Raw genomic sequence first — 13,323 nt, 5'->3', positions numbered from 1 at the left:
TCCAATTGTCAAAAAGTATTTATTTGTAATACAATTTCATAAATATTAAGATATTCTTTTACAATTTCATAAAAAATACAATCAATGTACGTGTTCATCTATGACTGAGGCAAAAAAATGAATTTCCATGAAAAATAATTCTCTCTTCACAAACCATAAATATGTGTCTTTTGGTGAATATACAACAGAACAATACAGCAGCACTTTTAGTCACTCGCTCATCCCCTGGTTCACGGAAGTACTTTCTCTATGGAGAATAACATGGGGTCCTCTTGAAATCATCTCATATAATAACTGTGGTCCAAAAGTAAACAAACTGTCTCTGCGATATTGTCGGGGAGGTGTCTCTGTATTGTTTACGACAGTCAGTCACTCATATTTGATACTGTTTCTAGCGAAAATGTAACTAATTCAGCAGCAGTATTAGTGTTTTCTCTCAGTCAGTTTATTCTTCATATCCATATGAGTGAAGCGGCCTGGATGATTTGTTTATTTTTAAAACACAGTTCTTATATGAGGCGATCTATAAAAAGTACGCAAACCCGTGGACTTAGCGCCCTCTACCGATATTGACGTCAGACGTTCGTCGTTCCAGGGATGTAAAGCCTGTGATTGACTCTTATTTTTCCCCCTCTTTTCTCATTGCATCCTTTCATCACTCCCAGGGATGAGGGATCATCAGAAATGAGTTCCTGCCATCTCCTGTGACATGGAAAAATGGAAATGTGGGTGGGGTGAGGGCACACCAAGGAAAGGAATAGAGAAAGAAAGAAAAGGAAGAGAGAAAGACAGATGAGAGAGAGGGACAGAGAGGACAGAGAAAGATGGAGGACAAAAAGTCAGTTATAACTTTCATCTCAAGACTGTTTTGTGTTTCCCAATATCGTTCTCACAACTCTCACAGCTGGATTCTTATTCTTATTCTCCTCTGCTATTCTGTCTATCCCATTTTAAAATCTATCCCTGTGTAATGTATTTTGTGGACTGCAGCTGTGGCGCTTTGATGGATTTCCCGGGGGAAATGTAATGTAAAGTCTCTGTCTCTCTCCCCCCCCCTCCCCCCTCCCCCCTCTCTCTCTATACTGTACAGACAGCAAAACCTAAAACACTGATATGAAATATCTCTGCTGTCGGGATGAAACCACCTAACTCCAAAATGTTCATTTTTCAGGAAATTAAAAATATAAAACTTTCAGGAAATCAAGAAAACCTTATATTTTGAAAAGAAAGCAATACAGCCTCATCAAAGTTGATGTTGTGACTTTATGTATTGTCAATTACTTCCATGAGAGGGGGAGAGGTGGTGGAGTTAGCTGCTTTAGCAGACAGTTTGAGGGTCCAATGGAGTTGAGAAGTTTTGTCCAAAGCATTTTTTACTACTTTCCATTGGTTCAATATTTTCAAAACAACACACAGACAATTTCAGTTCAATAGCACCGATTTATGCAAAAAAATCCCAAACCTCAAAAATGGAGTTAGGAGGTTTCCTCGATATCATACAATTGAATATGCATATGTGCATGCATGAGCATGCACGCACACACACACACGCACGCACACACACGCACACACACACACACACACACACACACACACGCACACGCACACACACACCATATGTTCTTGCTGAGAGAAGAATTTGCATTCAGGAGTGCACACTATAGGGAATGTGAATTTGCATGCATTGAGATGCAATGAGAGGAATATGTGTGTCTGTGTGCGTGCTCATGCATATTGCACACATATGCATGTTCAATTGTATGACCATATAATGTACATGTGTGTTTTAGGTTTGGCTGTCTGTAGAGAGAGAGAGAGAGAGAGAGAGAGAGAAAGAGAGACATGTGTCAAATATTGTATCATTTGTGCACACTTGAGGAATGTGTGCATGCATTGCATATATCAATGCAAATGCATTATATGCTTGTTCACATGTGTGCATATAACCTGGAGTATTACGTGTGTGTGTGTGTGTGTGTGTGTGAGTGCGTGCGTGCGTGCGTGTGTGAGTGCATGCGTGCGTGCGTGCGTGCGTGCGTGCGTGTAGATCCTCTCCTAGACGTTGAATATGCTTACCGTAACAAGCTAGCACGTATGAGTGTTTTCACTATATGCATTTCTTTCTATTCTATGTATTTATGTGTATATGCGTGTATGCATTTGCATGTGTGTGTGTGTGTGGGTGTGTGTGTGTGTGTGTGGGGGGGGGGGGGGTACCTGTCCATCGCTTTCAGATTGACAATGCAGAACAGCATCATGGATGGTAGAGAAGAGACAAGACTTTGTCACTTTGTCATTAAAGAAACCTGCAGATTCCATGTTCTCGATTACACCAGCTAGAGGGGAGGAGAGAGACAGGGAGAGAGAGAGAGAGAGAGAGAGAGAGAGAGAGAGAGAGGGAGTGAAGGAAGAGGGAAGGACGAGTGGATGATTGGAGATTTGGAGTTAGATACGGGGAGAGGGGGAGATGGAGGAAGGGAAACGGGTGGAAGGAAGAGGAGAGAGAAGAGAAACATAATGGCATAGTCAGTACAAATGAACAGAGCGCAAGACAGTGTGTGGGAGTCTGAGGAGATTGGGAGTTTGTGGTTCAATTAAAGCTTGTTATGATTGCAGACAGTGCAAACATTCACCACCAATCACAGCCCTTAGTCACTCACAATGAACTGTTCTCCTCATTACGGTGTCTTGAAAAATACAATGCCAAATTAAATATTTGTAAAAAAATCACACCCGTGTGAAGTGAGTGGTGCAACTCCGTGTGGGGGTCCCCGGGGGGTCTCCGGAAGTTCCAGACCCACAGGAACGCACGCGCCCAGGGGGCCGGACCGATGTGGGGGTCCCTGTACTGTACTGTACTGTACTGTACTGTACTGTACTGTACTGACACCCAAAATCATCATATATACAGTTAATATGTGCGTGTGTGTTTGTGTGTGCATTAGGTTGCGCACAGGTGGTGAAAAACAACCATGCTGTTTTCGTGCTCATACCCACCCAGCCAGGCACCCACACACACACAGTAGCTCCGTAAGGGAGAAGTTGCACCACTCAAAAATAAAATAAAAAATCACACCCGTGTGAACTGAGTGGTGTAAGGTCTTATATAGCCTGTCTGACGTAATGAAATCATGTCTGACGTAATGAAATCACACCCGGGTGAACAGGGTGAACATAGCAACCATGCTCATTTTTTCTGCACAGACTAACAAAGCCAGTTGTAGGAGTGGTTTACACCACTCAATAATGAAATCACACCCGGGTGAACAGGGTGAACATAGCAACCATGCTCATTTTTTTTGCACAGACTAACAAAGCCAGTTGTAGGAGTGGTTTACACCACTCAAAAAGACATTCCTGCCCAGAGACTTTATTTTAGAATGTTATCTCAGACCCCGACTTTATAAAAGTCTTGTTTATTAACTTGTTTTTCTGGGTTATCTTGATTGTTTTCAGCTTTTTTTTCTGGATATATGTTTGCTCTTGCACATACTGTAACTATTTTCCCTTGCACTTTATAAAACGTCTGGGCCAGCAGAACGCACCAGTCACTTGCCCGCTGGGGCCAGTGAAAATGATCTAGGTACTGTTTTGTAATAATAACAATGTTTACTATGTTTATACTATAAAGAACATTTGCTTTAGAGAAATGTATCGTAGCGAGTAATAAAATAATTTAATGATTGACACATGATATGGAATAGTAATAAAATAATACCACGGGGATCAATACCCGACGAATGTCCTGGGCAAGTTACAATGGTGTGGCCAGTGATTTTCAAAAGCCACTGGCCCGGAGGGCGCTGATGTCTACACCTGAATGTATACACATTACATATATACGTTTTCATTTGCTTTGCATTTTATTATTACCAGTAAGATGCCCTGAGGGCGAGAACAGGTCTGGGAATACCCATATATGTCCCTTTTTTTAATTGACGTTTTTGGGCCGGGTAGGTTGTAAAATGTGTGCTAATTATTAAGGCCAGGCGAGGCCTCGGATCAGCCCAGTTAGGGCCCAGTTAGGGCCCAGGTCAGGCCGGGCCTTAATTTTCGGGGCTGCGCTAATAACTTTGGGGCAGGCCTGTCTAGAGCTTGAATGGACAGGTATCAGTCAAAAGGGAGACATCGAAGAGGAAGGACGGGTGGGGAAGGATCAACATATGGAATGTCAGCACAGGTCAGCTCCATATGGAGATCTAAGGATTTGAGGTCAGAGTTTGCTGCCCGGCTCCATATATGCAGATCTAGGTGATGATCCAGTCTTCTCCATGTATGGCTATCCAGGGTTTGATGAGGTCAGTGTCGTGATCTTCATATATGGAGACGGCCATATATGCGAGGCGTGATGGACTGACGGCTATATATGGCGGTGTGATGTGTCACGAGGCGTGACGAGTTAGTCTTGCCGAGCCATGAGGCTCGGCAAGACAGGAGCCTATCTCCTGTTTCTGTAGCGTGAGGCAGCTTGATGTACAAGTACACCCCCTGGACATGACGCTAGTATGTCGTAGGGACTTACCCCCAATCCAACCCTTGATGCTGAGTGCCAAGCAGGGAGGCATTGGGTCTTTGGTATGACCCGGCCGGGGATCGAACTCCGACCTCCCAGACTCAGGGCGGACCTTAGAGTATATATGAATAGAGACGGCACCCAGGGGAAACCCTGAGGCGAAATGGACATAGTGGCCGAATTTGGTATTGCAGGGCTGGGCCAATTTTGGTCCGTTGACTATCATTGCGCACGTTCATGATGACACGTGAACGCTGTTTCATACGTTCACGATTTGGCCCAATCCATCCCAGAATGCACTCTGTTCCTACTCGGAAGGAGGAGTGAAATCGCCTCATGCGCTTTTGAGCAACTTAATGCAAGTGGATGTGAGGAGAAATCCGGTGCCGTCTCTATTCATATATACTCTAAGGGGCGGACACTCTAACCGCAAGGCCACTGAGCGGTTGAGGTGATGAGGCATGAGGAGCTGACGGCCAAATATGGTGTCGTGGCGGATCGACTGACGGATCGACTGACGGACTAACAGGTTTTCATAGTAATCTGCGACCTACGGTCACAATAATATTATAATGATGCTTTCCCCCCTGCAACACAGATCTTATTCAACAATCTTTAAAAAAACATTTGGAGCCCCATGATTCCCTATGAACCCACCGTTTGATCCCCAGCAGAGTAGACGTTGAGAAATGTTCAACATCCCAGATACCTTCCATGGACTAGTTGTCCACACTGTGTGCAGTGATTGACGTACTGACCCGTCTTACAGAAAGACTACAATAACATAGCAAAACAGCTAAAACAATATACAATGTTTAGAAGCTATGTGCAGTTGAAGCAAAGAGGAGGGAAAAACAATGTTTGTCTTACAGTGTGTGTGTGTGTGTGTGTGTGTGTGTGTGTGTGTGTGTGTGTGCGTGCGTGCGTGCGCGCGCGCGCACGCACGCACGCACGCACGCACGCACGCACGCACGCACGCACGCACGCACGCACGCACGCACGCACGCACGCACGCACGCACGCACGCACGCACGCACGCACGCGCGCACGCGCGCACGCGCGCACGCGCGCACGCGCGCACGCGCGCACGTGACTGTCTGAAGTGTCCCATGGGAAATTTGGGCATTTTAGCTATTCCAGACATACTGCAAGATTACAAGCACCCTCTACTGGAGTGGTGTTAAAGGTCAGATTCCTCCCTCGTTAACTGGACAGCCACATAGGTTAAAATCTCACAATAGCAAATAAGGCAATAGCAAATAAAACAAGCGTCCTTGAGTATAAATAGCATTTATGGAAAATGGGCCTATTTCAGTCTGACTCTGTTCAGAGAGTAGTTAAAACAGTCACACGGCAACAAGTGCAGCCATGATTCAGTTACATAGTTTCTACACTTTTTACTGCAAAGAATAAAGTACAATTCATGTTTACCGGACCTTTCGTCGCGTGGCCTTCTCTGTAAACGAGACAGGCGCCTGATTAACGCTTCGGCGACAAAGTGTCAAATAAAGAAAGTAAACACGATGCATCAAAAGTGTTGAGAAGACAGACTCTCTTGCACTTAAGCATCAATCAGGGTTGAGTGTGTGATGGTGGTTTTCTGTGGTTTTCAACCTTTTTCACTTCAAGGCCCATTATTTTTATTCGGCATGTGAGCCACGGACCACCATTTGATGAGATTTAGCCTCTCAGACCTAAAACTAAATAAATGTTTTGTTGTTGTTGGATAAGATTTTGTCCACATGTGTAGACGTATTCTTGTAAATGAAGTAATGCATGTTTAACAATAATGTAACTCTTGAGAGAAACCAAATGGACCCGTACGGGTCATTTTACGAACCTCAAGAGTTAAATATCTATACGGGTCCATGTGGTTAGCAACTCTCCATCATTTAGCATGGAACCCCCTCAAGGACCCCTGGTTGAAAAGCACTGGTGTTTTTTAACAACTTACTCTGGCATCCCGTGAGGAACACGTCTACTCCGATGTCTCCGTAGTCCCTCTGGATCTGACGACACAAACACAGACACGACGTTGGCACACTGCTCATCATGACGTTAGGTATAACAAGGTTACTGTGGTGATTGAACTGAGTTTGAACCAATGCATGAGGTCAAGAGAAAGATAAGGGGGTGGAGAGAGAGAGAGAGAGAGAGAGAGAGAGAGAGAGAGAGAGTGTTATAGGCACAGAAATAATAGCCAAGGCACAAAGGGAGAGAGAATCAAGATATTAAAATATCCAGGAAGATTTGTATTTGTGTGTGTGTGTGTGTGTGTGTGTGTGTGTGTGTGTGTGTGTGTGTGTGTGCGTGCGTGCGTGCGTGCGTGCGTGCGTGCGTGCGTGCGTGCGTGCGTGCGTGCGTGCGTGCGTGTCTCACATTGCACAGAGTCTTTACTGCAACAGTATCCAGGAAGTTAACGGGGCTGAGGTCGAGGACGATGGCCCTGGGGAGGGAGGGGTCACGCTGCTCTCGCACCTCTATGATGCTGCTTCCATACTTCGTGTCTTGCTCGTCCTTCAGGGGGAGGAGATGACGTAAACATGACAAATTCATTTTGTTTTGTTTCATTTTGTTTGCTATCATAATAGTTTAGTGCAGTGGTTCCCAAAGTGGGGTCCGGGGACCCCCAGGGGTCCTTGAGGGAGTTCCAGGGGGTCCCCAGCTAAATGATAGTTATGAACCAAATGGACCCTTATGGGTCTGTAACTCCTAATGGGTCCATTTGGTTCCATTTGTGCACTCTCAGAGTTAAATTAACATTGATTTTACAATATAAATTCCTAGAGATAGAAATGACATTAAAACATGGGGGTCTGTAGACGAATATGCATGTCAAATTTTTACAGCTAGAGCCGTAAAAATCTTCTCTCTTGGGGGTCCTTGGCATATCTCTTCAAATGGGGGTCCGCGGGCTAATTAGTGTAAATATGGGGGTCCTTGACATGAAAAAGTTTGGGAACCACTGGTTTAGTATCTATATTTATTCCAATTCTTAATCTTAAGAATTGGAGAATTCCATGCTAGAAGGCTTTTTTACCTTTATTTGTAGTTGTTACAACTACAAATAGCTGATCTGCAGCTATTTGTATACAAATCTACAAAATCTACAAAATCTACAAGCTCACAATGCGTCGCGTTGCTACGCATTGTGAGCTTGTAGATCAGCTATTTTCAAATGGCCGAAATGTATAGGCTTGAAGTGGATAATGTTAATAATGTTAATGTTTTCTAATCAAAATTAAAACTAGTAACTAAAGTTTTCAAATAATTGTAGTGCAGTAAAAGTACAAATTTTGGCTCTGAGATGCAGTGGAGTAGTAAGTAGTAGTACTGGAAATTGGAAATACTCAAGTAAAGTACAAATACCCAATAAAAGTATTTAGTTACTTTCCACCACTGGATTTCACATGGTACAAACGTTTTTTATATCTTCTTCATATCATGCAAAGTGTAAGTTGCAGGTTATGTTAGAACAGTGGTTCCCAAACGTTGTCATGTCAAGGACCCCTAAATCGACATTTACTAGCCTGTGGGCTGCCATTCGAATAGATATGCCAGGGACCCCCATAAGAGCAGAGATTCTCAACCATTTTCATTTTAAGGACCCCCAGTTGGACCTGCATTAGTCTATGGGCCCCATTTAATGGCACTTTTGTCTCTGGGACCCCCAATTTATATCCTAAAATCAATGTTAATTTAACTCTTGAGAGTGTACAAATGGAACAAAATGGGATGTTGGTTCCATTTGTACACTATCTGAGTTACAGACCCATAAGGGTCCATTTGGTTCCTTATTGTCATTTAGCTGGGGACCCCCTGGAACTCTCTCAAGGACCCCCCCGGACGCCACTTTGGGAACCACTGTTTTATAATAATGTTACCATTTCCCGTCCATCCTTCTTGGCAGCTTTCTTAGCTTCCTTGGCTTCTTTCTTCTCGTGCCTCTTCCTCTTGTCCTCCAGCTTCTTCTTGGCTGACAGGATCTTGGTGATGTCTATACCAGCCTGAAACAACACAGCACATCATAACGGATCACATTACTGGTATTTTGTTTATATTTAATGTCTGATTCTTCAAATTAGGGGAAGTTCTCGATAAAGCCTTTTGGCTTTTAACTTCTCCTGCACAATATTAATATGCATGAATTTATTTTTCCTGTTTTTAACCTTTTTTATGTGCGAATAAATAAAACCTAAAACCTAAACCTAAGCATCTCAGTACAATACAATCCAACACAACGCAACACAACGCATTTGCAAAACAGAAGAACAGTCAGCGTGGCTTATTGTCAGCATCAGCCCAGCGAGGGTGTCTATCCCCTTTTCAATGCACAAGACCAGGGGTCACCAAACCTGTTTGCTCGAGAAACAAAAGAGAAATTAATTTATATTGCCACCACTGCACAGCACTTTGTAATCATGTTTTGAAAAGCGCTTTATAAATAAAGTTTATTAGTAGTAGTAGTAGTAGTAGTAGTAGTAGTAGTAGTAGTAGTAGGCAGCAGTAGCAGTAGCAGTAGTAGTAGTAGTAGTAGTAGTAGTAGTAGGCAGCAGTAGCAGTAGCAGTTCTTAAAGTATTCTTTCTTGCTTATCCTTATAATACTAGTTAACTTATTTTTATATTTTTTATATTTATCTTCTGCCACTTTAGTTCTCTGTCTAATACAATTCCTATATAATGCATTTTTCTTTTTACAGGCAGTAGTAGTAGTAGTAGTAGACAGCAGTAGCAGTAGTAGTAGTAGTAGTAGTAGTAGTAGTAGTAGTAGTAGTAGTAGACAGCAGTAGCAGTAGTAGTAGTAGTAGTAGTAGTAGTAGTAGTAGTAGTAGTAGTAGTAGTAGTAGTAGTAGTAGTAGTAGTAGTAGTAGTAGTAGTAGTAGACAGCAGTAGCAGTAGTAGTAGTAGTAGTAGTAGTAGTAGTAGTAGTAGTAGTAGTAGTAGTAGTAGTAGTAGTAGTAGCAGCAGCAGCAGCAGCAGCAGCAGTAGCAGCAGTAGCAGTAGCAGTAGCATATCCCTATTTATAGATGGTAATGACATTGAAAATACCAAGATTCTGTTCATCTCCATGAGGTGTAAACCAGGCCAGGTCAGGTTGTGGCCAACTGGTGGCGCTATAATACGCCAATGTGAAAAGGGTGGCATTTCTTCTTACGCCTTTGATGGCAATTAGATGATTTGAGGCATTTTGTTCCAAAAATGTGTTTTGCAAAAATCCACCTGTTGGTGGCGCTATAACAGGCCAATGTGAAAAGGGTGGGATATATTCCTCAGCCTAGTAGGAAAGTGCGTGAAATATTTCACGTAAATTGCATGCTGCGTTCATGATTTGAGGCTTTTGTTCAAAATGGGCCAAACCTGCAAACTTTGAAAGCCAATGTTAGCCAATTAGGGTGGAATATGAAATATCGGACAGATCCGTCTTGAGCACATGATTATAGAGATACTGTGTAACGATTTGTAGGATTTTTGGACAGAATCTGGAGGAGTCATTTAAAAAAATGTGTTTTACAAAAGTGGCCTCCTGGTGGTGCTATAAAAGGCAGATGTAAAAAAAAATGCAGGTCAAAGGTTTGTCCTTGGCCTCTAGGGAGTGTGCATGCAACGTCTCACGCAGATCTGTGCAGTTATAGGTAAAAAAGGTGAAAAGCTGCCTCATGGTGGCGCTATAACAAGCCATTCTGGAAAATTTGGGGCAGAGGTTCATCGTTGGCATCCAGGGAGTTTGTGTGCAAAGTTTGGCATCGACTGTTAACGGTTCATGGTGCCAGAGATTAGCTGGTAACAGACGGATGGACAGATGGACGGACTGACGGACAGACGGACACACGGACGGACGGACGGACGGACGGACGGACGGACGGAGTGCAAAACATACTCTCCCTATGCCTTCGGCTGGTGGAGACAATAATCATTTAAGTTCAAATTTTGTCCTTTGTCTCCATATAACTTTTGGGGGATTTTTTTATTTTTATTATTTCAATGTGTTATTTGTAAAACATTTGCAAAATGTCCAGTAGATTCACTCTATTCTGCCAGTGGTTTAGTGTGAGTGAAATAATCTGGCATTTTATAAGCTGTATGCTGTATTTTTTTGTCAAACCAATGAAAAGAACCAGCTTTTGAAGAGGTTAGTGTCCTTGTGCTTGTAACCAATTGTAAAAACCACTAATTGTGTATCTGAGGTTGCTGGTAAACACTGATGACACAATGACACAAGTACGTACTGTAAGTAGGGCGTTCACATGGCCGCTGGCAGCCACTTTGCATTCTACATTCTGGCATTGAAGCAGCTAGCCAACACACGCGGTTGAGTTATGTTATTGATATCTCATCTTACTGGTGGTTATCAACCACGCAAAACAAGGCAAGGAAAATTGCTTTTTGTTGCCTACTGCAATCTGCCTCAACATACTGTTTCATGTATATGTGACTTCATTGCTATAAGTGCAGCCCTTTTTGTTTGTCTGTCCTTTCTTGTCATTTTGCTGTGTATTATTATTATTAGTGTACAGTAAAATCCAGAGTTTTAATTCCTTTTACTCTCTGGGTTTCGTTGTGTGAGTATCTAGTCTGTCTTTAGTCTGGCTTCTATTCAAGGGATACTTTGATTTTAGATTAAAAAAAGAGCAAACCTGGTGCATATTATATTTTCATTCTATCACTCCCTCGTCCCCCTCCCTTGCACTCACTCTTATAAGTCCTTCCTTCTTCTCCACCTCTGTCCTTCCTTATTCATGCCTATAACTCCTTTCACTTTATACGTCAATTCTTCCTTAGCTGATGGTGCCTCAGTGGGTGCATCCCATGGTCCTCATTCACAAAGGAGAAATACGGCAGAGTGTAACGGAAGCGTAACGGATGCGGGAAATTCCTTTCGATCACGCAACGTTGTTTTGCCGTGCAATTCAAAGAGCGGTGTGTACCACAGGTACGCAGGTGTATGTTGTGAGGTACGCAGGTGAATGCGAGCGGGTGCCAAATGATCGGAAAATCAGCGGATAACTTCATTTGCATTGATCCACGCCCCATTTCACACCATAAAAGGCGTCAAGCATGACTCAGCAGACAGCAGTAAAAAAAACAAAAAAGAACTATAGGCCTTACAGCTCAAACGAAATAGAGGTCCTCCTGACGGAATGCAACAAAATAATGATATTATTTGATAAACTATGACTGGCCGAATTGCACGCGCTGATGCAATAATGTGGACTTCTATTTTTTTATAGGGCTAATTAGCCCTCGTGACTGCTGTCTGTCTGTCAGACCGGCATGTCTGTGAACCATAGAAATAATCTGTTCTGTCCGGGCCGGGCTCACCGCACCGTTATATTCATTTTCCAATGAATTCGTACAGTGCAGAATGCAGATAAGTGTATGTTCTTATTATAATTGTGAGTTTGTTTTTTAACATGCAGCGCGAGTCCGCGAGAGCCGATCTACAAGCTCACAACGCGTTGCACTGCGAGTAGAAAGCTGTCAAGTGCAGCGCAATCGCGCATGCTAGAAATATCCTAATAAATAAATAAAAAGGTGTCGGGTTTGCAGGGGCAGTTTCTGTATGGGACTCTAGGCTAACCTGCCTCTAGAATGCATGCATTTAGGCATCCAAGTGATACTTGGCTTTTATATAAGCTATCATTTTTGTATGTGCTGACCAATGTTCTGGACACATTCCTACATATTTTATCTGAGATTTGGGGACTTTTAATTGATTCAGAATGAAGACTAAAGCCTTCTGAATAAATCTACGCAAGCAGTACACGACCCTCTGAGCTGGCGCAGCTTTTAGCGGAGATTCCGACCATCCGACGTCACCGTCAAGTTCACGTTCAAGTTCATGAATTCCCACGTAATGTGGGAATCCACGTAAATGCCTGTCCGCTCACGTTACGTAACGGTATGAGTGTAAACGCCGTTGTGAATGAGGACCCATGTCTCTAAATTAAAACCTTGTTTCCTTCACTTGCGCCTCACATAAAACTAAATAAGTAAGAACAGGAGAGGAGAGGTAAGGGCATAGTTTTTCTAGAAGTCATGAAGTCTTTGCATTGGTTCTGTGAAACTTAACTTCCTAATTGTTTCCACCTAGTTATTTAGACATCAGACATATGTGTATGTGGAGCTCTCTGATCGTCTGGCTCTGCAGGACTAAGACTAAGAGAGGGATGCATTTTATTTGAACAATGAAATGCCTGTCAACTTGGTGATGTGCGTAGTGATAATAATAGCAGGTCAATTATTACTGTGTCAGTGTCACTGATTCAGCGTTAACTCCCACGGTCATCTCATGGACATCATGACAGGCCAATTATTGCTGGGATAGAGACATATTTCTATTTTGAGAGAGAGAGAGAGAGTAAGAGAAACATGGAGATAGACTGTATGTGTGCGTGTGAGTGAATTTGTATAGACGTCATTCATGTACACAGTGTGTGCCCATGTGTGTACATGCACGTGTGTGTGTGTGTGTGTAATATGTGTGTGTGCTCTCACCTTCTCTGCCAAGGCATCTTGGTACATCTCAGCATTGGCAAAATAGAGTGTGGCAGAGGAACGGAAGATGATCAACCCTGGCACCGGTTTCACCTGAAACAGATGGATCAATCAAGCCATCGTCCGTCCATCCATAAGGAACTATCTTTGAGGGGCGCCAGCTCCTCCAATGCATGCCTTTCCGAAATTACATCTTTATTTATGGTTAAATAAAGGTTAGATAAAATAAAAAATAAAAATGACAGCGTAAGACATCACCTGGCTGCTATAAATACTGCCCTCGCTGTGCCCCTCACTTCACACGAGTGTGATTT

At 43.0% G+C, this 13,323-nt stretch overlaps 1 protein-coding gene across 4 annotated transcripts in view; it reads right to left on the bottom strand.

Moving 5' to 3' along the window:
• The window catches only part of slc26a6.2 (solute carrier family 26 member 6, tandem duplicate 2), a 43,250-nt gene continuing 29,927 nt past the window's right edge, over nucleotides 1-13,323 (bottom strand). For all 4 annotated transcript variants that reach the window (XM_079490485.1, XM_079490486.1, XM_079490488.1 and 1 more), the window contains exons 15-20: nucleotides 13,010-13,102; nucleotides 8,398-8,520; nucleotides 6,893-7,030; nucleotides 6,468-6,522; nucleotides 2,218-2,336; nucleotides 1-702 (exon numbers count right to left, since the gene is read on the bottom strand). In XM_079490485.1, coding sequence (XP_079346611.1) covers nucleotides 679-702; nucleotides 2,218-2,336; nucleotides 6,468-6,522; nucleotides 6,893-7,030; nucleotides 8,398-8,520; nucleotides 13,010-13,102 — 552 coding nt within the window. In that variant the 3' untranslated portion in view covers nucleotides 1-678. The remainder of the gene's footprint in view (nucleotides 703-2,217; nucleotides 2,337-6,467; nucleotides 6,523-6,892; nucleotides 7,031-8,397; nucleotides 8,521-13,009; nucleotides 13,103-13,323) is intronic.

This window comes from Electrona antarctica (assembly GCF_951216825.1).
Source record: "Electrona antarctica genome assembly, chromosome: 2".
In the NCBI taxonomy this organism is placed as follows: Eukaryota; Metazoa; Chordata; class Actinopteri; order Myctophiformes; family Myctophidae; genus Electrona; species Electrona antarctica.
Note: the sequence above shows the minus strand (reverse complement) of the source record. Positions and strands in the feature narration are given on the sequence as shown.